General features: G+C 43.1%; 1 protein-coding gene across 6 annotated transcripts in view; it reads right to left on the bottom strand.

The window, feature by feature from the left end:
• Window positions 1–26,855, bottom strand: part of PATJ (PATJ crumbs cell polarity complex component) — a 179,515-nt gene that overhangs the window by 52,669 nt on the left and 99,991 nt on the right. For all 6 annotated transcript variants that reach the window (XM_069981340.1, XM_069981334.1, XM_069981337.1 and 3 more), the window contains 2 exons: window positions 9,340–9,536; window positions 5,072–5,163 (listed from right to left, as the gene is read on the bottom strand). In XM_069981340.1, coding sequence (XP_069837441.1) covers window positions 5,072–5,163; window positions 9,340–9,536 — 289 coding nt within the window. The remainder of the gene's footprint in view (window positions 1–5,071; window positions 5,164–9,339; window positions 9,537–26,855) is intronic.

Below are 26,855 nucleotides of genomic sequence, written 5' to 3'. Positions count from 1 at the left end.
GTGAAAATGCTGCTGGTTCAGACAACAGCTGTCCATGCATGCTGGGAGTTGTAGTTTTGCAATATCTGTAGAGACACAAGTGGGGGAACACTGTGTCAGGAAATGCAATGACTTTATGACTGATAAAAGTCAGATCTCTGGGACCGCCAGCAGTCATGAGGTTGAAGAGGCTGGTGCAGGGATGGTTTAGCTAATGGTTGTCTCAGCATGATAGGAGTTGTAGTTTTGCAGGAGTTAAACAGCCGCAGGGTAGGAAACTGTGCTAGGATATGCAGGTTTATATTATCAGTAGGGGTCAGAACCTGGAACCGTCACCAGTTCTTAGATGGTTCTACAGTGCTCATCTAACCAATGGCTGTCCCATCATGATGGGAGTTGTAGTTCTGCAACAGCTGGAGGGCCATAGGTTGGGAAACCTTCCACTAGGATATGGAATCACTTTAAGACCAATAGGGGTCAGACCTCTGGGACCCCCACTAATCCTAAAATGTCACAGTGCTGGTTTAGCCAAGGGCTGTCTGGATATGCTGGGAGTGGTAGTTACCAGAAGATTGAAGACCACTTCTCCACAGGATCAAGCTACGATATGCTGTATGCCATATAAATACTTCTCTTGTAATCTTATTCTCCTTTTGGACAGACGTTCTGGTTTTAGCAGTGCATTGTGGGAGCTGAGACCAAGTAGGTCACATGACTCTTAGCAGAGTATATGTGGCTGCCGACAGATTCCAAGGAGCAACCAGCTGAACTTATCTCTTAAATGTGAACAGAGAAAATTACCAACATCTCGAAAGGAAATGCACTCAGCTCTTAATGGTGATGATAGATGTGAAATGTCACCTTAAAGTGGAATTTTCCTTTAAATGGTCTTCCCAGTGCTAAAGAAGATAAAAAAGCAATAAGAACACGTCCGAGGATGCGGGCAGAGGAAACGCTAACATCATCTGACCTGAGGACAAGGACGCTTGAGACGTCAAAACTACTTCAGCGTGCTCAGTCCGTTCTAATAATTTCCTTGTCACAAAACCTCCTAGAGACAATTAGGAGGAGGACGGGTTCAGCTCCCTCATAATCTCTTCTGGAGGGTGAAATCCATAGAGCTAATGAGAAGACTAATGTCTCAGGGCTCCCCGAAGGAGGACCGAGGCAGAGGAACATACACTCCGCCTGACTGTCCACATCATGGTGGATGCTCATACATGAAGTGGCCAAGCTGTAGTGGCTGATCATAGCTGCCCCCAGGTGGAGCAGGGCTGCAGGGTAAAGAATGGGGCAACTCTCCCATATATAAGAGCAGGTCATCAAAGTAGAAGCCCCTACTGAAAAAAGAAGTCTCTAGAAATTCCGTCCATCAACTTATAACTTATTCCTTATCAACTTTAACACAGGTCAATGTAAACGAGCAGAGCTGTAGAGTAAAGCATAGAGGAGGGCTTCATCCTCCAGGGAATCTGTACTGTTAATAGAAGCTAAATCAAGACTTCCCTTTCATCTGTTCAGTAGTAGTTTAGTATATACAGTGGTACCTTGGTTTAAGAGCCTTTTGGTTTAAGAGCTCACAGTTTTTTTTCAAAATTGTGACTTGGTTTAAGAGCATTGCTTTGGTTTAAGAGCTCCCTGTACTGGGTGGGATTCCGAGTGGGGGAGGGGCATGGTCTGTATAGTGGGGTACTCTGACCCAGGAAGTCTCCCTCACCTTCCAAATCATAGCAGATCCACTTTGGGCTGGGGCTTACATCAGGGGATAGGACTCTCCATAGCTGTAACCCCTCTCTCCCCGGACAGAGAGTGCTGCATGTATGTGCCCACATCTGCCCTGCTCATTCCTTCATGCTCCCCGCAGTCTCTGTCAGCCCTTGTGTTTCCCATCCTCTCCATTACTGTACAATAACTTATAATATCACATATTCTGCTGTTTCTGAATGTTTGTTTCATTTGTCTTACATGTTATTCTGAATAATAAATCATTATTTTTGGGGTGTGGAACCAATTGTCTGCTTTTCTATGATTTCTTATGGGAAAATTTGCATTGGTTTTAGAGTAAATTTGGATTACAAGCACGGTCCCGGATTATGAATTATGCTCGTAATCCAAGGCACCACTGTAGTGTAATCTCTTCCTTGCTGTGCTGCTACGGTCTCTTTTCTTTTTGCCAGTGCATCAGTAACCCCTTCATCCACACACCATCTATAGTAGTATACTGTAAATAGTTTTCCAGCACAATGCCAGGCTAGCATAGCAGAGAGGAGCAAGTGCTGTGCTCTCTTGTGATAGACCAGACAAGTAAGGGAAAGGAAATCCATGTATATCTACTACTGGCAAACAGCTCAGCTCTGCACCTTTGCAGCCTTAGGCTATGTTCACACACTGTAAGAGACCGTCCGTTCCGTGACCTGGCCAGGCCACGTAACAGCTGGTCTCTGAAAAGATCATCACAGCCGGTACTGCAGTATCGGACGGATGATCTTTAGCACCGCAGAGTTGTGATGCGGGCACATCTGTGCGTGCCAGCATCAGAACTTTTCACAGCACACTATGGAGCGTGCAGCCCGAGCCGCTCACTCCATAGTGTGCACGGACAGGGTTTTCTGCGGCTGCTATTGAAAGACATGTCAGTCGTTTGTGGCGTCGCTAGGGATCCCGGCCAGAGTGTATACTATATGTATAAGCTCCAGCCGGGATCCCATAGACGGCAAGGTAACGTATATTTTTGTAATAATTACAGCCGCTTTTGCAATGTGCAACAAGGGACGTGGTTTTATGAAAATATACATTGTGTGATCATAGCCTTAAAGAGGTACTCCATAAAAAAAATCTTTTAAAACAACTGGTGTCAGAAAGATTTGTAATTTACCTCTATTTAAATTTAAATCTAAGGTCTTCCAGTACTATCAGCTTCGGTATGCCCTGCAGGAAGTGGTGTATTCTCTTCAGTCTGACACAGTGCTCTCTGCTGCCACCTCTGTCCATGTCAGGAACTGTGCAGAGCAGGAGAGGTTTTCTATGAGGATTTTCTACTTCTCTGGACAGTTCCTGACATGGACAGAGGTGGCAGCAGAGAGCACAGTGTCAGACTGGAGAGAATACACCACTATGCAGGGCATACGGCAGCTGATAAGTACTGGAAGACTCTGGGTTTTTAAATAGAAGTAAATTACAAATCTATATAACTTTCGGACACCAGTACCTCTTTAAATGTAGAGATGGAGAAATAGCTTTGAACAGGAACCTCTCTCATGGGCTCAGTAACATCACCATGTCACCACTCTAAAGGGTTACTCTAACAAAACCAGGCAGCTTTATAAAGAGTAGCAGCATAGGCCTCTGATGAAGGGGGGTTTAACCTTTGCTTTGATGCCAACAGACAGTACAGTTAAGCTGGAGTCATTGATCTTATAGAGGACTGCAGTGTAAAGAATGGTGGAAAATAAGATGACAAAGATGGAGGATAGTGAAAGGGCTGATGGCCTTGGCTGAGGTACAGCCAGTCTCCGGGACGTTAAGTGGAGTTATCCTTAGTTTAGTAATATTCCCCCTCGTCCACGCAAAGTCTTCATAGGGATGTTACAAAGGGAACGCGACTAAGATATGCAAATGTTCTGCTGACTAAGGCGCTTACTTAAATGCTAAATTAGGTCTTTTGATCTCTCGCAGCGAGACGTCTTAATAATAAATCTCTGCGCACAATACGGAGAAAGTTTTTATGGAAACTGAGAATTCATTAGATTTTTAAACAAGAGCTTTTGTTGTTTTTTTTCCTTATGAAGTAATTTTGGTGTTAATGGAATTAAGGTCTGCGGGGAGATCCTCCATGGGGTTCTGCATCATCTTATCGTAAAGCGACCATTAACGCGGGAAAGCACCATATTATAACAAACATACATTTGGGAGCCACATGCTATGGAAGCCATGAAGAGCAACCAAAAACAAGACACAGAGGACTAGTGCATCAAATCACTCAAAAAAAGGACTGGTACGGCCAACTACTGAACCCTAGGCAAACTACTGGACCCCAGGCAAACTACTGGACCCCAGGCAAACTACTGGACCCCAGGCAAACTACTGGACCCCAGGCAAACTACTGGACCCCAGGCAAACTACTGGACCCCAGGCAAACTACTGGACCCCAGGCAAACTACTGGACCCCAGGCAAACTACTGGACCCCAGGCAAACTACTGGACCCCAGGCAAACTACTGGACCCCAGGCAAACTACTGGACAAGCCACTTACGATTAGGGAACAGGTACATTAACCCAATGGACAATAGAGACTGAGGTAGCAAACAACTAGACCCCAAGGACTGGGGCATCAACTCACTAAGGACTAGGAACTGGTCCATCAAACCACTGGACAATGGGGACTGGTGCCTCCAACTACAAGACTCCAAGAACTGGAACACTAAACCACTGGACACCATAGACTGGTGCATCAACCCACTGGACAACGGGGACTGAGGCATCCAACCACTACTGGGCACCAGGAACTGGTCCATCAAACCACTGGACAATGGGAACTGGTGCATTGCAACTAATAGACCCCAAAGACTTGGGTGTCAAACCACTGGACAATGGGGAATGGTGAATCAAACACTGCAAAAACTGGAACACAAAACTACTGGATACCATAGACTGGGGCATCAACCCACTGGACAGTGGGGACTGAGGCATCCAAGCATTGAGCACAAGGAACTGATCCATCAAACCACTGGATAATGGGGACTGGTGCATCCCAACCTCTAAACCCCAAGGTCTGGGACATCAGAACACTGGACAATGAAGACTGGTGCATCAAACTACTGAACACCAGGGACAAGTACATTTAACCACTAGACACCCAAAGACTGGGACACTAAATCACTGGACACTAGGAACTGGGTCATTAAGACACCGCACATTGCTAAACAAAGTTTCTCCCATAACCATTTTTAAAGCTACAGAATCCTCGATCATAGTTTACACATCACCATTTATTGAATATGTAGTTACTTCCCCTTTAAAATAAGTTGTTTCCCAATGTACAGATTCCAGTAATAATACAAGTACCGCAAGTACTATCCCCAGAATCACTCACCTTATCAGCACCAGCTTCACTTTGGAGGGAGCAGACTTGATAATCGCTGATGCGTTTTGATGACTTTTTCCGAAGAGAATCTGGTTATTCAGCTGGAATAAAAATAAAAGGGAAAGCATTGAGCGTCCACCGGGTCAGCCGCCATCCCAGTCCCAGTGTGAGCAGCTTCACCAGCTGCGGCGGAGCATGGTTCCAGAGCTACGCTGCCCCAGGTGGCCACTGCTGTCTGACGCCTTTCTCTTTGTACTTTTAATGTAACAAGATTATGAAAACTACGAGATGTAAGAAACTCAAGAGCCCGCAAGTAACTGGGTCCGGGAGAATCCGGGAAACGTAAAGAACAATTCCTACCAGTGTATACAAAGACATAACCTGAACTACCCAGACCCCCATGCAAACTCTATACCTGGGCCTATCATGGTGCAATTTATAATGCCAGTGTCCAGGGTTCTGGTCTCAGCTCTGATCAGGTGTCTGTATTTGTTTAGGATAGCCTATATAGCCATAGTTAAAGGGTCTGTATTCATGTAAGGGGGTTTGGTTTGAGGTCTGTATTAAAAAAAAAAAAAAAAAACAACTCAACTGGTGTCAGAAAGTTAGATTTGTAAGCCTTCCAGTACTTATCAGCTGCTGTATGTTCTTCAGGAAATTGTGTATTCTCTCCAGTCTGACATAGTGCTCTATACTGCCACCTCTGTCCATGTCAGGAACTTTCCAGAGCAGGAGAGGTTTTCTATAGGGATTTGCTACTGCTCTGGACAGTTCCTGACATGGACAGAGGTGGCAGCAGAGAGCACTGTGTCAGACTGAAAAAAATACACCACTTTCTGCAGGACATACAGCAGCTGATAAGTTCTGGAAGACTTAAGATTTTTAAATAGAAGTAATTTACAAATCTTCATAACTTTCTAGCCCCAGTTGATTTAAAAACATTTTTTTCCTCTGGAGTACCCCTTTAATTATTTATGTATTTGGTAATCTGGGGTCACTAGCTACATTACTGTTTATTGTACAATATTTTACACATTTTTGGAGCCCTGTTTTTCTTTCCTCCCCGACATCATGTGCTTTCTATAAAGCAGAACACAATGTACCCAGCTCCAGAGCATCTTCACCTGTAACGTAGAGTCGGCTGGACAACTCTCCTGGGAGGCAGAACAGTCAATCAGCGTTTTACGTCTTGAACCGGGGCCAAGGAAACCCACTGATGATTGACAGCTCCTCGTCCTCAAGAGGCTGTGCATGAGCTGCGGAGGTATGTATAATAGAGGGGTGACCTTTCCTGCACTTACCTAAAGCCCAGGAGGAGAGATCAGGCCAGTGACATGCAATAAAAGGCAGCTTAATGGTGACGCGTCACTTTCTATAAACGTTACAGAGGATTATAGGCCAAGCGACCTTTCAGCAGAGCTAGATAGCTGCAATGTATAAACTGCTGACTGCTGTATACGACCTAATGACATCTTCGATGCAAAATGGATTTTCCCTTAGGGCCCATATACTACTAGAAAAAGGCGAAAAGGACTAAGAAAAGTATTTACCCGGTATGACACCATTACCTGGATCTGCCCCATAGGGCAATAGCTTGTGACCTGTGGTGTAACTACTACTCCCAGCCTGTACGGTTATACAGTACGCAAAAACTATACCCTACAGTGGCTAACAAATTGTCATATAGAACAGTCAGTGCCATACAGTGACATAACAACAATGCTGATGGTGTGCAACAGAGTGGATTATCGGAACAGTTATAATTTTCCTGGCACTGTACTGACACAGCCACACGACTGAGTCAGTACAGTACCGCGAAGAGCTAAAGTGTCACTGTCGTGTTTTTTGTTTTTTTTTTGTTTGTTTTGCAGAAATCAATAGTACAGGCGATTTTAAGAAACTTTGCAATTGGATTTATTAGGCAAATATGCCATTATCTGCATTCAAAAAGACTTTCCCCAGGTCCCCCCCCCCTCCTCCACTCTCTCATTCACTGCTCATTATCAGGAAATCTCGACTCTTTTACATCAGTTGAGCCCTGTGTACTCTATGGAGAGGGGAGGGGGCAGGAGGGAGATTAGTCACCAGCAGAGAGCAGAGAACAAAGGATTACTCAGCAGGACCTGTATGAAAGCCGGTATTCAGAGGTCAGTGCTGACTTCAGAGGAGATAGCCCAAGATGTAGCTGTAAATTAACCCTTTGTTGTCCTGTTTTGGTGCCTCATCTCCCTCCACCGCTCCCCTCTCCATAGAAAACCATGAAGACAGGGGGGGAGAGCTTCAAACTGCTTTTTCATGATAAAAATGCATTTTTCGGCTAATAAACCCAATTACAAAGTTTCTTAAAATCACCTGGACTATTGATTTCTGCAAAAAAATAATAATAATTTAAACGACAGTGACACTAACATTTTTGGAGGTCTCGGCAGCATAATGATACATGATACATGAGTTCTGATAATCTGTTCCGTTGCACATCATCCGTATGTAAGGTCTAAAGCTTCCGTAAGTGTGAGAATAAATAATACCACCATACGCAGCTGAAATAAATAATACCACCAAACTCCACTGGAATAAATTATACCCCAATACAGTGGTAGATTCAATAAGGCTACCATAGTATTATAATAAATAATACCTCCCAGAGAGTGTTAGAAGAAATAATACCACTATACAGTGCTAGAATAAATACTACCGCCATACAGTACTATAATAGCAAATAATGCTAGAACACTATGCCATACTGTGCAAGTTTAATACCACTATACAGTGCTAGAACAATACCACCATAAAGCAGCTTCAAACACATAAGTACATATAATAAAAAAGCAGAACAGCATTCTAGAGGCCCTGGTGGGGTGTAAATGCTTTTTGGGGGTACTACTATACTCCGCTACCTCCCGGCTTAGATTTTGCATTGTGTAATATGATGAAATGTTTCTTTAATCTGTTTCGTTCCGTCTCTGCCATCAGCCGACATTTACACAACCTGAATATCCAATTTATAAAAGCGCATTATACGGTTATTATAAAACCTGGGCTGGAGGGCACTTAAATCTTCAAGGATTATCCGCATGCGATATCTATATGGGATAAACATTCTATATGGCTCAATGCCGCCCTCCAGCTGTTGGAAAACTACAATTCCCATCATGCCTGGACAGCCAAAGCTTCATTTTTGGCTGTCCAGGCATGATGGGAATTGTAGTTTTGCAACACTTGAAGGCCGTAAGTTCCCCAGGAACCTATAGTATATAGAATATATATATAGTAATTGTATATTCTGACTAAAATACAGAGAATTGAAGCAATTACAGAAGATCATCACGCCAGGATCCCAAATGTATCAGATTCAAAAATCCATAAACCAGAGCAATTTACAGGCTCATTTATGGGGAAGCCGACTCCGAAGTGTATTCTATACAGAGGGAGAAGGAGGAGGCGGCAGGATTTTAATCACATCACAGTGTACTGTCATACAGAGCGGTGTATCTAAGAATATTCTATGTGATACTCGGCTGAGAATATGCATCTAAGCTTATCATGTGATACTCTCTGCTGGGCTGGTATAGCTAAACCTATTATGTGTCATACAATATTTTTTATACGTAGTAATCTCTGCTGATCAATGGGTATTCTCTTGATATTGTCTGCTCAGTGACGTATCTAAGCCTGTCAGCGCTGATACTTTCTACTGAGCTTTTGTAATAGTTACTGTCCCACTACATAAAGTAAATATACAGCGAAACAGTCAACCTAGGGACCAGCAATCTGAGCAGCCCACCAGCACTTGCCCCGTACACCAGATTGTCAGTCCGGGCCTGGTGTGTCTGTACCTATCACCAGGTGTGATATTTTCTGATCTTAGCTTATCAGATATAATACTGTCTGACGAATTTAAGCATCTAACACTATGATGTGTAATACACTGTGCTGAGAATACGCATTTAAGCCTAACATATGTGAAACCATTCACTAGGCTGCTATATATAAGCCTTTCATGTGTGGTCCAGTCTGCTGAGCCAATGCATCTAAGCCTATAATGCGAGATACAATCTGAAGGGCAGGTGTATCTAAGCCTATCATACTGTGCATTATACTGTCTGCTTAACTGATGAATCTAAGTATATTATGTGTGATACAGTGTCTGCCAGAAGAGAGGTTGTTGCCTGTGTATAGCAGTGACTTACCCTTAACACTACTGACATAGGACGATGAGGCAACCAATCAGAACAGTGATTATTACAAAATTTATAAAAAAGAAAAACCTTTTTTACCTCCAGCAGCTCATCCCCCACCCAGATCCTCCCGTCTCTTCCTGCAGGTCCATCCGGATTAATGGCCACAATGAAGATGCTCATCCGGGATCGGTCCTTATTACCCGCCAAGCTGAGTCCCAGTCCGTTCTTATCCTTCTCCAGCTCAATGATGAGCAGCTCCCCAGGAAGGTCTGCATATCTCTGCCTGATTTTCTCTGGGGGGGGGGGGGAAGAAAATTTAGATAATTATTAAGGAAAAATGGCATCCTTACCATAGCCTCAGATATGACAGATATCGAAACTAGAACAGATAGGACAGACCACGACTACAGGATCAACGTGTTTGTAGTCTGTTACCATAGAGACACCTAGATCATCGTACAGTAACTGATTTGTGTTCAAAACTATTTACAAAGCTGTTTTTTTTTTTTTTAATTTAGAAAAATTCATGTCTGGTTCTAATCTGTTGCTTACAGCGAATGTACCTTTAATTGTTGCATATGATTAGGCTAGCCCCGGTGTGAGGATGCCTGGTTCCTGCACACGGCTCTGGTCTATTACTGTGCACCAGCCCAGGCTGGAGCACTGGAGGCGGGGCGGCTCGCCCCTAGTGGGAGGAATCCTCCGCCCCTCTATGACGCGGCTCCATTGAAATCAATTAGGAAGTTGCTTTAAAGGGGTTATCCAGCGCTACAAAAACACGGACACTTTTCCCCTACTGTTTGGGTGGAGATTTGAAACTCAATTCCATTGAAGTAAATGGAGCTTAATTGCAAACTGCACCTGAACTGGAGACAACAGTAGGGGGAAAAGTGGCCATGTTTTTGTAGCGCTGGAAAACCCCTTTAAGCTGCTTCTCTCTCTCTCGCTCTCTCTCTCGCTCTGCAGCATTTCTGTGTTCCCAGGCACCCCCCTCCCATAGGCTTGTATTCGTTGTAAACCAATTCCTGAGCAAGTCGTAAGCAGTAAAAAAAAAGTCTTTGCTAAGATGATTTTTCTGAGTGCTTGATGATGCTTCAGAGGGATGATGCTTCAAAAAAGGAGAAAGAAGTATTTTTGTCTGATAAGATATATTACAGTTTCTTATTTTTGTACCCTTAATTTATGCAATGTTAATCGAAACGACAGAGGGTCCATTTACACAGAAAGATTTTCTGACAGATTATCTGCCAAAGATTTAAAGCCAAAGCCAGGAATGGATTTCAAAAGGAGAAATATCAGGCTTTTCCTTATGACCTGATCTCTGTTTATAGTCTGTTTCAGGCTTTGGCTTCAAATCATTGGCAGATAATCTGTGTAAATGAACCCAGAGCCTATTTAATTTTCACAAAAGCTGCCGAGTATGCTGCCAATAGGCCAACATTTCCTTGTCTTCTTTTTCCCTCAGATTGTGCTGTGTATATGCTGCTCATGTAAAGGATAAAAAAAAAAAAAAACTAGGCTAAAAATATTTTTTTAAACGTGTGTAGCACTTAAGGGAACTAAACTTTTCACTTAGTGCCTCCGGTGTCTGAAAAGTGCTGCAATCATTCAGGAATTTGCCGGATCGATTCCTGTGACTGGACGCTACTACCCATAATTGCACCTTCATGTTATCCGAGGTCTGTAAAAAAAGGACATTGCCATGGTTACAGACGACAGAAGCGGAAAGAAGAAAATGCTCACCCAAGGCTAAAGATATTAAAAGATTGGGAAGACTTCATTTGTTTTAAAGCAAAAGTTGCTTCGAACCAAGGAAAGAAATGCTAAGAAGCGTCTCCTGTGTATTATCCCGGAGGAAGGATCAGCCGCTAACTAATTCTACTAATGATCCTGATAATGTGAATGTCAGGACACGAGAGGTTTCCTCAGCACACGATGGCGGCATTCTACACACTCTGCACTAACAGCCTCACTACAGACGTCTTATTTACTCATTGTATCCAATTCTGTAGCTCTCCAACCCAATTACCGGCTCCACAGGGAAACCAACTAAGGAGGGAATCACATCATCCGAATGGAGCGTCTAAACAAACCATGTACTTGCCGTACAAACAATGGTTCAGAGATGGGATTTTCAAATCTCAGCAAAAATTCTGGAGGTGACAAGTGTACAAAACTACAAATGCTATAAAATAATGATACAGCAGATTTATAGTAGTAGTTATATTCCTGCACATATAGGGCAGTATTATAGTAGTTATATTCTTGTATATAAAGAGCAGTATTATAGTAGTTATATTCTTATATATAGGGAGCAGTATTATAGTAGTTATATTCTTATATATAGGGAGCAGTATTATAGTAGTTATATTCCTGTATATAGGAGCAGTATTATAGTAGTTATATTCTTGTATATAGGGGCAGTATTATAGTAGTTATATTCTTGTATATAGGAGCAGTATTATAGTAGTTATATTCTTGTATATAGGAGCAGTATTATAGTAGTTATATTCTTGTATATAGGAGCAGTATTATAGTAGTTATATTCTTGTATATAGAAGCAGTATTATAGTAGTTATATTCTTGTATATAGGAGCAGTATTATAGTAGTTATATTCTTGTACATAGGAGCAGTATTATAGTTGTTATATTCTTGTACATAGGAGCAGTATTATAGTAGATATATTCTTGTATATAGGAGCAGTATTATAGTAGTTATATTCTTGTATATAGGAGCAGTATTATAGTAGTTATATTCTTGTATATAGGAGCAGTATTATAGTTGTTATATTCTTGTATATAGGAGGGAGTATTATAGTAGTTATATTCTTGTATACAGAAGCGGTATTATAGTAGTTATATTCTTGTATATAGGAAGCAGTATTATAGTAGTTATGGATACATGAGAAGATAGGGCCGGCACTACTAACTACGGCTGTATAAGGCTATGCTATGGATGACCGCTGGGACGTGAATGTTGTAGGACCACTGGACTATGAAACGGGGTGCTGCAGTGAAACTGGAAACTGTATATGGCACAAGCAACAAGGTAAAAAATCTGGAGCACTCACCGGTGCAGGTAATCTTCAGCGGTTTATTTCAACACATCAACACAGGGAGGGGGAGAGATGGCACAGGTGCGGGAGCGTCTCCGCTAACAACGGTTTCACGTCGAAGCGCTTTCTCAAGTTCAGGGTACTGGTGCTCTGAACTTGAGAAAGTGCTTCGGCGTGAAACCGTTGTTAGCAGAGACACTCCCGCACCTGTGCCATCTCTCCCCCTCCCTGTGTTGATGTGTTGAAATAAACCGCTGAAGATTACCTGCACCGGTGAGTGCTCCAGATTTTTTATTTTGTTGCTTGTGCATTATAGTATACTCTTGTATTTAGGAGGCAGTATTATAGTAGTTATATTCTTGTATGTAAGAGCAGTATTATAGTAGTTCTATTCTTGTATATAAGAGCAGTATTATAGTAGTTCTATTCTTGTACATAGGAGCAGTATTATAGTAGTATATTCTTGTATATAGGAGCAGTATTATAGTAGTTCTATTCCTGTACATAGGAGCAGTATTATAGTAGTTATATTCTTGTATATAGGAGCAGTATTATAGTAGTTATATTCTTGTACATAGGAGCAGTATTATAGTAGTTATATTCTTGTACATAGGAGCAGTATTATAGTAGTTCTATTCCTGTACATAGGAGCAGTATTATAGTAGTTATATTCTTGTATATAGGAGCAGTATTATAGTAGTTATATTCTTGTACATAGGAGCAGTATTATAGTAGTTATATTCTTGTACATAGGAGCAGTATAATAGTAGTTATATTCTTGTATATAGGAGCAGTATTATAGCAGTTATATACCTGTATATAGGGGCAGTATTATAGTAGATATATTCTTGTATATAGGAAGCAGTCCTATAGTAGGTATATTCTTGTACATAAGGGGCAGTATTATAGTAGTTATATTCTTGTATATAGGAGCAGTATTATAGTAGGTATATTCTTGTACATAGGGGGCAGTATTATAGTAGTAATATGCTTGTGAAAAGTAGGCTGTGTTCCCACGTTTATGGCTGAGAAGATTAAAAAGATGTGTGTTTGTAAGCAGCATGCTGGAAAAAAAACATGATTTTGCAACTGTCTTTCATAGTTATAAAGAACCCAATTAAGCCTGGTGCTTATCACACTGCAAAACCCCCAAAGACAATTTAGATTCTAAACATGTAATCAAAGAAACTAAGCAAAAACACAGCCATAGGGTGACATGTTATTGCAGCATATAGATCCCTCCTTATTTATGATGTGAGGTGCAGGAATAAGAATCCATCTTGCACTCCTGTATCCACATTACCCAGAAACCAGGAGCAGCTAGAAAATTGCATACATTTTGATCATTTCCTGCCTCAGCGGCTGGTAATGGAACTCAGCTCCTGTGAATAATTTTTTTTTATGCTTTCGCTTCTACAAATTTCACTAGAACTGTGGCAGCGCAGGGAGGAATATGATTACTATTTTGTAACCTGTTTTTTAAGAATATATTGGCGACATCCAACGCTGATCACCATATTACTGTTTATATGTAGAATCAAGCTACATCAAATTTAAGTCACTGTGTACATACATTACATTACTTCTCCTGTACTGACCCTGAGTTACATCCTGTATTATACTCCAGAGCTGCACTCACTATTCTGCTGGTGGGGTCACTGTGTACATACATTACTTATTCTGTACTGATCCTGAGTTACATCCTGTATTATACTCCAGAGCTGCACTCACTATTCTGCTGATAATATGATAAGATGAGGGACTGGTGCACTTTGTGGTTGCTGCAGCAAAGCTTGTGCAGAGCGCTCACCCATATCATTTCCATATACACACTTGCTGTTCCTGAGCATCACTCACACTAATACCATCTCCAGCCTTGGATGAGTATAAGGATGGATTCCGCCCCAGCTTGTTCTGTCATATAATCAGTAGTCATTGACTATCTGCACGCCCCGATAGTCCGCTGAGCGACCCGGGGAGCTGGTTATACTCTCATGCATCAACAAGCAGTGACCTACAAGGCCGCAGCAACAAGGATGATGTATGAAGAAAAAGGTCACAATAATCCCTCAGACTGCACAACACACAGCAGCAAATGTGAACACCCCCCCCCCCCCCCCCCCCCCCCCCGTGGAGGGGGAATAAGCAACCTGCCCCTTGCTGGCCTCAAGTTATACCCCACCAGGTGTCTGTCAGTGTATTACACCCCCAGCAGCACAGTCAGACAGGTCCTCATACAAGGGGTTATCCAGAATCAGAAAAAGCACAGGTACTTTCTTGCAAAAACAGCGCCACTCCTGTCCTCAGGTTGTGTGTGGTATTACAATACAGCTCCATTTACTTCAATGGGCACTAAGACATTTAAGACAATTAGACATTTTGTTGGTTTACTGGAAAAATGAGTGACAGTCAACCTGGCCGATGATTCATTCAGCTTTCCTGGACTCCTGAATGACAAACTGGCCTAGCAATGTAGACACCTCTCATAGACCCATATTACTAAGCTATAGATTTCATACTAAGAACTCTTGGAAAGTTAGGTGGCAAGCTATTTGTGACCTATGCAATTGTAGAATCTGGAAGGATGATGTAACCCAACTCTCCTAGGCTCCTGAAAACACATCCCTCTAGTTATACAGAGACATGGAATAAGAGGAATTCACTCAGGACTGTAGGAAAGTTGGGTGCCAGCCGGACACACATCTTCCTGTGTAAATTGCTGATGATGTACTGCAGCAGTCACCAAGTCGTGCTCTGTCACTGCAGAACCGCATTAAGTCACAGCCGGGCTGAACGGCCGCCAACTAAGTGACAAACTCAAGAATGATGTAACAGAGCTGTGCTGGACGGCAATGGCTTGATGGGAAAGGTTAATGCTCACATAAAAGAAGAAATAATAGAAATGCAGAATCCTCGGCAGCACAGGAGCAAGGACGAAAGGTGAAGCGGTGACTGAAGACATCACAGAGCAACGAGTCCAGAGGAGACTCAGGATCTGCATTATATAACAACTGCAAGACTGTAAGAGCATACTGATGGCTGATCCAGTGTGCCGGCCATGTGCCAAAGCAGTGCAGAGTCTATGTATCCTGTACTGATCCAGAGCCACATCCTGTATTATATACCAGAGCTGCACTCACTATTCTGCTGGTGGGGTCACTGTGTACATACATTACATTACTTATCCTGTACTGATCCTGAGTTACATCCTGTATTATACTCCAGAGCTGCACTCACTATTCTGCTGGTGGGGTCACTGTGTATATACATTACATTACATTACTTATCCTGTACTGATCCTGAGTTACATCCTGTATTATACTCCAGAGCTGCACTCACTATTCTGCTGGTGAGGTCACTGTGTACATACATTACATTACTTATCCTGTACTAATCCTGAGTTACCTCCTGTATTATACTCCAGAGCTGTGCTCACTCGTCAGTCACACAGTGACTCATGAGCAGAACAAAGACGGAGCTTTAGGACCAGTTCACACTGAGCAAATTCGGCAGAATTCCGCAGCAGAACTCTCCATGTCATGTAAATTCTTTAAGCAGAGGCCCGAGGAGAGCGGAGGTGCGCGAGCCCTCCCATATACACACTGTTTAACACAGTGCAGGTGGGCGGGATTTCCGACAAATATGCGCAGTGTGAACTGGTCCTTAGGTTACATTCACATGAACAGGAGCTGCAGCAGATTTAATGCTCTGTTCAACCTTTTAATTACAACCACCCAACTTCTGCAGCCGCAGGGCATCAAATATTGAGTGTTTGGGTTCTGTGAATGTTGCAGAACCTGAACAGTTTGACAGGTCCGCTCAACACCAATGGTGACCCCTGTAGGTACGGACACAGCGGCCTTACTGATTGCCACCTTGCTTTCCCAGAAACAGATACAACTATGAAACTACTGCATAGAATTTTTACCAGCATGAAAGTAGAGGACGAATCAAGGACGTATTACTGGGGTCTCTTCCGATTTTTAACCCCTTCAAGAATTTAGTTTAACCCCTTAGTGGCACAGTGGATTTTGACCTTAATATATTCTGGCAATGTCTCTCCTTGCATTGCTGTGTATATACGGTCGGCGTTACATCCTGCGCTGCAATCTCCTCTCCAGGTGGGGAGAATAACACTAAGATAACCGCGTTCTCACTTTCACAGCACGATTTATTTTCCTCCTCAATGCGCAGAATGCAGAGAAGTTACGTATCCTGTATTATTGATGATAGGAAAAACAACAGCTGGAACCGCCACCGACTGCCGCTGCAGTGACAGCGCCAACGATGCACAGTATTAAAGCACTAAGGATAGAGGCTGTCCGCCATGGTGCTAGAACAGACGGACCCCCCCAATGCCTGGGGTAGAATAACATATCAAGATCATAGTGAAGATGATTAAAAAAAAACTAAACCCGCCATGCAGCGCAGAGATGATGTGCGGCCTCCATTCCCTGCAGTTAATATCAGCGCAGAGCAGAGTCTTATTGATTTCCCGAGGATGGAGCACAGGGTGAGGGGTGACAAATCTCCGGCTTTATCCACCTGTAATATAAATGGCTGCCGGCTGCTCCTTACCGCCACAACTTAATCAGTGCCCAGAGGCCGAGGGGGGATTTACTGGGATTTTCTGTGTGTTTGTAAATAAAATCTAATCATTGAGTAAAGAAAAGTTCTGAAACTTTTTTTTTTTACTAGACCTGGAAAAGATCGAATTACTTGTTATTTTAAAGGGGTACTCCGGCAACAAAAAAAATTCTTTCAAATTAACTGGTGCCATGATGTTATATAGATTTGTAAATTACTCCTATTTAAAAATCACCAGTCTTCCAGTACTTATTAGCTGACATATGTGTGGTGTCTGACCGGTCACCTGTAGAGTTGTTTCTGGTAACGCCACTTCTGTGGTGGTTGGTCAGTGGTGTAGTACAGTCGGCCGGTGATAGTTCTGTTGTGACGCCAGTGCTAACTCAGCACACAGGTGGGATGGTATACTTGCTTTGTGTAGTGCCTGGCTATATTGATCCCCAATGGTCGTGGCCTGCGATGGGTCCCTTGGACACTTGTTATGGTGGTCCGGAGTGGAGAGATGACCTACCTGAACTGTCGGTACCGCCACCCACAGAAAGGGGAAAATAACCCAAGGACGGTGTAGCCTGTGTGTATAGAGGTGCTGGTGCAAATAGTACTGAGTCCCAGTTGAATAAATAAACTAATACTATACATAAATACTATAAATAAAACTTTACTGACAAGTCTCTGATGATACAGGTGAATAGTATAATACGCAACTGACACAGACTTGCTTTTACTGGATCTGTACTGAGAGCTGCTGAAGTGCTGAGGTAGAACAGTAGTGCTGGTTTGGTTGAGTAGAGAGTTCAGAGGAGTGGAGAGGAGTAGAGAGCCCCAACCCAATTTAGTATTATGGTCTGCCCGAAATTCTGTAGAAGATAGAGTACGTTTGACTATGGCTTTTTTGCTCTATCCAAATCAGTTCCTCTGTTTAAGACTGCCCTGCACTGTGTAGATATGTTCACCGCATGGGTTTAGGTGTTCTCTGACTTATGCTCAAGATGCATGACTAAACACTAAAGGGAGGACAAGTGTCGCTTTAAGAAAGAAAGTCTCTGTGTTCTCCATTCGTGTGTCCAAACACCACAGCTGGTCTGACCAGGACAAGAAACCTGGCAGAGCCAGGTTCCTGGCTAAGTTCAGCTGGGATGCCTGATCTGTGCATCTTGCTCCACTGAGAATCAGAAAAGAACTGACTAAAAATGACCTACACTTCCTCTCCCCATGTGACTACTTCCTACAGGGTGTATGCAACAGCTCCTCTGAGTGGTGGAGAAGAGAGTGTATAGAAGAAAAGAGGGTAGAGATAGGTAGAAAAAGAACACCACCTCTCATTGGTGCAAAGAATCACAAAATACAATAATAACCCTTTGCTTACTACAGCTGTGCAACATACATAAATACACTCACCGGCCACTTTATTAGGTGCACCATGCTAGGAACGGGTTGGACCCCCTTTTACCTTCAGAGCTGCCTCAATTCTTGGTGGCATAGATACAACAAGGTGCTGGAAGCATTCCTCAGAGATTTTGGTCCATATTGACATGATAGCATCACACAGTTGCCGCAGATTTGTCGGCTGCACATCCATGATGCGAATCTCCCGTTCCACCACATCCCAAAGATGCTCTATTGGATTGAGATCTGGTGACTGTGGAGGCCATTTGAGTACAGTGAACTCATTGTCATGTTCAAGAAACCAGTCTGAGATGATTCTAGCTTTATGACATGGCGCATTATCCTGCTGAAAGTAGCCATCAGATGTTGGGTACATTGTGGTCATAAAGGGATGGACATGGTCAGCAACAATACTCAGGTAGGCTGTGGCGTTGCAACGATGCTCAATTGGTACCAAGGGGGCCAAAGAGTGCCAAGAAAATATTGCCCACACCATGACACCACCACCACCAGCCTGAACCGTTGATACAAGGCAGGATGGATCCATGCTTTCATGTTGTTGACGCCAAATTCTGACCCTACCATCCGAATGTTGCAGCAGAAATCGAGACTCATCAGACCAGGCAACGTTTTTCCAATCTTCTACTGTCCAATTTCGATGAGCTTGTGCAAATTGTAGCCTCAGTTTCCTGTTCTTAGCTGAAAGGAGTGGCACCCGATGTGGTCTTCTGCTGCTGTAGCCCATCTGCCTCAAAGTTGGCCGTACTGTGCGTTCAGAGATGCTCTTCTGCCTACCTTGGTTGTAACGGTTGGCTATTTCAGTCACTGTTGCCTTTCTATTAGCTCGAACCAGTCTGCCCATTCTCCTCTGACCTCTGGCATCAACAAGGCATTTCCGCCCACAGAACTGCCGCTCACTGGATGTTTTTTTCTTTTTCGGACCATTCTCTGTAAACCCTAGAGATGGTTGTGCGTGAAAATCCCAGTAGATCAGCAGTTTCTGAAATACTCAGACCAGCCCTTCTGGCACCGACAACCATGCCACGTTCAAAGGCCCTCAAATCACCTTTCTTCCCCATACTGATGCTCGGTTTGAACTGCAGGAGATTGTCTTGACCATGTCTACATGCCTAAATGCACTGAGTTGCCGCCATGTGATTGGCTGATTAGAAATTAAGTGGCAACGTGCAGTTGGACAGGTGTACCTAATAAAGTGGCCGGTGAGTGTATATACAGTGACATCTTTTGGTAAAACCTGAGAATGCACCTTTATTACCACTTTGCTTTACAGTACAGTGCTTTTACGACAGGTGTCCAAACTAGAAACACCAGTTGTGGGTCACCACATATGTCCTGCTGGAGGTAGCGTATTCTCTCCAGTCTGACTCAGTACTCTCTGCTGCCACCTCTGTCTCTGTCAGGAACTGTCCAGACCAGGAGAGGTTTTCTATAAGGATTTGCTACTGCTCTGGACAGTTCCTGACATGGACAGAGGTGGCAGCCGAGAGCACAGTGTCAGACTGAAGAGAATACAACACTTCCTGCAGGACATACAGCAGCTGATAAGTACTGGAACACTGGAGATATTTAAATAGAAGTAAATTACAAATCTATTTAACTTTCTGACACCAGTTGATTTCCAGGTAAGCGGATCTCCATTTGCTGTCAACAACTGGGAATCTGCTTGTCAAAAGGGGCCACTAGCTTTGTACAACTGAAAACCTGGCAGAAAATGTACAAATCCCTGCAGCGCCACCACTGAAGTATTACACAGTATCCATTCATTTCAATGTGCCCTCTATGTAATGTAGGGTTGGACAGGTCCTCCAGGAAGAAAGAAGCTCTTTGTAGTCGCTTCCATTCTGGCCAAGAGATGAAGATTTAAAAAGGAGGACTCCCTAATATTGTGCTGCTCTTGTATTCAGCGTAAACAGGATTGTGTCAACTGGATACATCAAACAGTGAGAACTATATGGTGTATGTCATAGTTTTAACCATTAATATTTGAATGTTCCTATTCACTGACAGCAGGCAGAGCTGCTGAAACCTGTGAACTGAAGCAAATTATATTAGTAAGTTCCAGCATTACTGTGATTAAAGGGGTTATCCAGCATTAGAAAAACATGGCCACTTTCTTCCAGAAACAGCACCACTCTTGTCTCCAGTTTGGGTGCAGGTTTTGCAACTCAGTTCCATTGAAGTGAATAGAGTTTAATTCCAAACCTGAACTGGAGAGAAGAGTGGTGCTGTATCTGCCAGAAAGTGGCCAAATTTTTCTAACACTGAATGGCCCCTGTAATGTGGTCCAGCCATGTTGGGCAAGTATCCCAGATAAGCTGCTGTGTATACCTGAGTGGCAATATTTTTTGACCATTAACCATTTTCACCTCTGCAGGCTCTAACATCCCTAATGTTTAGTTGCCCCTGAGCTAAGAGGTATACATTAGCTCCATTAGTCTTCATATAGTGACTAAGAGAGGGTTCTGCCCCTCCTATGTCGCTATAAGACACCCTCAGGAGCAGCAGCAGCATGAAGGACATTAAAGGGTAGTGCTGAGCAGTGTACGCAGCAAATCCAGCACTGTGGGAAATATAACACTTACTAGAGTCTTTAGCAGCTCCTCAGGCGCTAGGCTTGTTTCTCACTAAGTAAACTCCTCCTTCCCTCCTCTCCCCATAGTCTATGGGCAGCTGTAACCTAATCCCCCAGTGAGTTTGTCCCTCTATAGATGGATGTTAGTTGTTTTTTTACAGAGAGAATTTAAGGAGGGGGGGGGTTGAAGGAATCTGCTAAGGCATTTTTTCCTGATAAGATATATTACAATGTTTATCATATTTGCTATTATTATTTATTAAGGAGTTTGTTGAAGGCTTAGTGACTATTCAAAGTGAACCTTCACCTTATCATCGAGTTGGGCCCCACATTCTGTAGTGATTAATTTTAACATGTATCTTAATGGTGTCCTTGGCTTTAGTATAAATTATAAGATTTGGTCTATGGGCTGATATATAATGGGAAGCTATAAGGATATGCTGGCTGATAACAGAGAACAATAGATTGCGTTAAACTAGAAAGAAAATGTAGAGAAGACTGTCTGCAGGTGTACTGTGCTATTCCAAGAAGAAACTAAATTCTAATTAAGCTTCCCCCCCCCTCCCCCCCCCCCCCCCCGCCTCTGAGCATTGTGCTCCGGCCCTGCAAGGCATCTCTAAATTAAATTTATGATTAGTTATAAACTCTTCTTAGCGGCAGAGTTGCGTACATTCATTGTCTCCTGCATTCACCCGCTCCCTCATTCATCAGTATGGTAGAAGATGTATGCGCTCCCTTTGCAGAGCAGAGTTTGTCTTTGAACTCTAGGGTTGTTTGATGCATTAGAAATGTTCAATGTACCAAGTGACACACTCCGCACTGCTACATGTAAAAAAAAAAAAAAAAAAAAAAAAAAGGTTTTCACAAGTTTGTTATTTCGCAAAATTCCTGGTTGTGCAGAGTACCACAGGTGACATTACTCCAACTCTGCAGATTTAAAAAAAGTCCAGCCAGGGAGATGTTTTTCAAAAGTTTTGGAGGCTGAAACGACATGCACTTACCTTCCTGGCTCCAGCGCTGGTCCTCCGGTCCATGGCCACTTCCTAATTAGAGAGAAGACTTGGGACGTGATGTTCCAGGCCCGCTTAGCCATTCAGTGGTAGAGGCAGGACCCAGATACAGGCACTGATTAGATGAGGGGGCCTGGAACGTCACGTCCCAAGTCTTCTTTCTAATTAGGAAGTGGCCAGGGACCGGAGGACCAGCGCTGGAGCCAGGGAGGTAAGTGCATGTTATTTTTTTTTATATATTTTTCCCCGCCATGCTGGCACTTTTGAAAAAAATCTCCCGTCAGCTGTAATTCATGTCCCAAACTGCTGACACTGTTAGATGCTGTTGGGACAATGAGATCCAGGGTACCTTCCATATATCTGTCTGTGCTGCCAGGATAGAGAAGCATGCTGTTACTCTCTGGTACAAGGAGTCAAAGAGGCTTCTCCAAGCTCCTGAACAGCTGCAAGCTGCCATGCCTCCTCTCTCCCCCTCCCTCCCTGCTTGATTGACACCAGTTACACCGAGAGATTTATCTGACAGATTTCTGAAGCCAAAGTCAGAAATGGATTTGATAAGAGGCAAAATCTGAGTATTTCCTTTATGACATGTTCCCTGTTTATAGTCTGTTCCTGGCTTTGGCTTCAAAAATCTATCAGATAAATCTCTCTGGTCCCAGCAGGGTCAGATATGGGGGGGAGAAGGGGTTACAGCTTGCAGCAGTTCGGGAGGTCAGGGACGCATTTTCTACATTTTGGAATCACAGATATATGAAAGGTACCCTGTGTCTTCCTGATCTAACAGCGATCTAACAGTGTCAGCAGTTTGGAGCATGAATGACAGCTGACAGCGCACACACTGCTGTCACACTCTCCTGTCTGATAGTACATAGGATGTAAAATACATATCTAGTGGACCGATACATATTGGGGGAGATTTATCAAACATGGCGTAAAGTGAAACTGGCTCAGTTGCCCCTAGCAACCAATCAGATTCCATGTTTCATTTTCCAAAGAGTCTTTGAGGAATAAAAGGTGGAATCTGATTGGTTGCTAGGGGCAACTGAGCCAGTTTCACTTTACACCATGTTTGATAAATCTCCCCCTATTATCTTTACACATCTCATGCTGAAGTTAAGATTTGCCCTCTGCGGATTTATGGGTCTAGTAAAATTGCACAGTCGGCTCATCTACATCTGACTAACTCAACTCTGCTGCATCCCTCTTTCCAGTTCTTTGTAAATTCATCCCAGGTAGATAGGATTCTACATAGGACTATAGGCACAGATGGGCTGCAAAGTGTGACTGTATACTGGACTGAAGGTGAGCTTGCATCACCCATGACAAACTCACTCCAACTAATGGTGCGTTTACACAGAGAGATTTATCTGACAGATCTTTTAAGCCAAAGCCAGGAACAGACTATAAACAGAGAACAGGACATATCGGAAAGAATGGGATCTATCCTCCTTTCACATCCATTCCTGGCTTTGGCTTCAAAAATCTGTCAGATAAATCTCTCTGTGTAAACGCACCATTAGTCTATTCTAATTGGGTAAACCTTTAAAAATATCACAGTTATGGTGCGTTTACACAGAGAGATTTATCTGACAGATTTTTAAAGCCAAAACCAGGAACAGACTATAAACAGGGAACAGATCATAAAGGAAAGACTGAGATTTCTTCTATTCTCAAATCCATTCCTGGCTTTGGCTTTCAAAATCTGTCAGATAAAACTGTCTATGTAAATGCATCATTAGGGTCCATTTACACAGAAAGATTATCTGACAGATTATCTGCCAACGATTTGAAGCCAAAGCCAGGAATGGATTTGAAAAGAGGAAAAATCTCAGTCTTTCCTTTATGACCTGATCCCTGTTTATAGCCTGTTCCTGGCTTTGGCTTCAAATCTTTGGCAGATAATCTGTCAGATAATCTTTCTGTATAAATGGACCCTTAGGGTACTATTCCACAAAGCGATTTTTTCAACGATCTCAAAATCTCAAACAATCTCACCCAATGATGATCGTAACTTATGATCGTTCTTGCGGCCGTCTTGTCGTCGCTACTGTGAACGACGTCTTATTACATTCGAACGATTTGCAAACGATCAACGATAAAAACAGTTCCCAATTCTTTCAAACAACCAACGATATCTTGTTGGAAGTCCAATCGTTGTCTGCTATTATGGTCCGTTTACACAAAGCGATAATTCGGCCAATCGATTGTTTAACGATTTTGAAGCAACAATTTGGTCTTTATAACGATTAGCATTTAGACAAATAAATCACTAGAAAAATCGTTATAAAAAATGTTAGCAAAATCGTTATTGCGATCGTTTTTAAGATCGCTTAAGCCCATCTCACACATAGGGTGAATCTGTGAGAGACTGTTTACACAAAACGATCTGCGAATTTTTAGCAAACGACGATTTGAGAACATGTTGAAAGATCACAATAAACGATTTCTCGCTCGTCGCTTGATTGTTCGCTGTGTTTACACGGAACGATTATCGCTCAAATGCGATCATTATTGTGAAAATTCGAGCAATAATCGTTCCATGTAAACGCACCATTACATTAAACTATTATCGTTCAAATTCGAACGATCTAACGATTATTCGAACGATAATCGTCCCATGTAATAGGACCCTTAGAGTGCAAACCTACACAGGGCACCAACCTTACAAACACTTAGGTGGGGAATTTACTGCTGCAGCCAACACCATCAGCTCTGCTACATCTATAACAAAACGACTGTGATAACTGAAACAAACACTGGTTTAAACACTTCGATAACCACTTCAGCTCTGCTACATCTGCAATAAAATGACTAAACCCATATCATCACATTGTGCAGACCTTAGACCCTCAAAGGACAATATGAGCTGCTCATCCAACCCTACCAGCTCTGCTACATCTGCAATAAACTAACAAAACCAATACCGATTATTTAAATGCACAAACCCTCACACACTTATGATTATGAATTCAACTGCTACCTTCCTCCAACTCCCTGAGCTCTGCTACATCTATAATAGAAGGACTGAGCATTGAGATACTGGCTTAGTCATTTTATTACAGATGTAGCAGAGCTGATAGGGTTGGATATAGCAAGCTATATGCTTGGTTTCAGCGCTGTAATACTGGTTTAAACAACGCCAACCCTCAGAAGACAAGTTCAGCAGCTCCATCCAACCCACTCAGCTCTGCTCCATCTGTAATGAAATGACTAAACCAATATATCGATGATCTTGACATGCAAGCCTCACACGTTTAAGTTATACATTCAGCTGCTCCGTACTACCCCCTCAGCTCTGCTTGGTCTGTAATAAAAGGTGATACCTAGTCAAAGTGCCAACCTTAAACACTTCAGAGGACAAATTCAACTCTGCTACATCTGCAATAAAATGACTAAAATCAATATTAATTTCAGAGTTATCTCAATGTGCAAACCTTAAGACACTCAGATTCCAGGTCAAGCTGCTTCCTCCAACTCTATCAGCTCTGCTATATCTGTAATATGTTGACTAAACCAATATCAGTTATGTCAATAGGCAAAGCTAACACACTTTAATTATAAATCCAGCGGCTACATCCTTACCCCCTGAGCTCTGCTACATCTCTAATAGAATGCTAAATCACAACGGTTTAAACCATGCATCCCTTAGAAGACAAGTTCAGCTACTTCATCCAGCTCTGCTACATCTGTCATGCACCCGGGGGGACCTCAGCCTCCAGCGGGATAAAGCTGGCGCATCCTATAAAGCATGCAAATAGGACAGCGGTGGGAGAGCAGAAGGCAGCCTCTTACCTGGGAACCCCCCCTGCACCATGGCTGATCCAGCGGCAGCTCAGCGCGGATACATAGCCGGACGGGCGTCTTCACTCAGCACCAGGCTACGATCCGCTCTCTCCGGCAGACCCCGATCTCTTCCGATGACCTTGGGCCTATGAGTGTCTTTCCTTCTCTGTGAGATGCGATCAATTAGACAGCGAGGCTGGGAGGCTGGAGTCTCAGCAGATGGGCTCTAACTAGTAAAGTACGTGTGAAGAGCAAGTGGCGGCTCCCAGCATCTGCCCCACAGAGACATCAGCCCAGCTGCTGCACCGCCTGCACCGACACCAGGGGGGGCGCAGGGGGCGCTCACACAGTCCCAAGGGCAGCAGCCACACACTTTCAGGAATATATTTAGTATGATGAAGATGTAGCAACTTTCCCATATACTTTGTGTTCTAGTTCCTTACAGGGTTCCAGATCTCTGCTTGCTGTCAGTGAATAGGAACGCTCAGACCACAGCTGAGGGTTTGCTACACTTGCAGGTAAACAGATCATCAGCACTTTTATTCTGTCCTGATGGCAGATACAGTGGGACAGATTTGTTATTGCAGATGTCCCAGGATATTGCACAAAAAAAAAAAAAAAAAAGGTGTGCACACTGACTTTACTGAAAAGGGGTATGGCTTTCGAGGTGATAATCTGTGTCAAAATAGAGGTGCAAAGCTCTGTAGTAAATTAAAGGGGTTGTCCAGGGTTAGAGAAATGCAGCTACTTTTGAACAAAAATAGCGCCACCCCTGTCCTCAGTTTGTGTGTGGTTTTACAACTCAGCTCCATTCACTTTAATAGGGCTGCAATACCTCAACCAAACTGAGGGCAAGAGTGGCGCTATTTCTGGAACAAAGCGGCCATTTTTTTCTAAGCCTGGACAACCCCTTTAAGCCAACTAATTAGTAGTGAAAAGTTAGACAAAAGCGTCTATGGTAAAATTCAAACATGAAAGGGTTGTTGCCGAAATTACCAAACAGCCTGAGCCCCTGTGACCAGTGTGGAGTATACAGTACTTAGACAGTCTAATCTAAGTTTAAAAGGGTTATCCAGGATTTATACCAACATGGTCGCTTTCTTTCAGAAACAGCACCCCACTTGTCCTCAGTTTAGGTGTGGTATTACAGCTCAGTTCCACAGAAGTGAATGGAGCAGAGATGTAATACCACACACA

Source organism: Dendropsophus ebraccatus, chromosome 8 (genome assembly GCF_027789765.1).
Source record: "Dendropsophus ebraccatus isolate aDenEbr1 chromosome 8, aDenEbr1.pat, whole genome shotgun sequence".
Lineage (NCBI taxonomy): Eukaryota > Metazoa > Chordata > Amphibia > Anura > Hylidae > Dendropsophus > Dendropsophus ebraccatus.
This window is presented reverse-complemented; position numbering and strand designations above follow the sequence as displayed.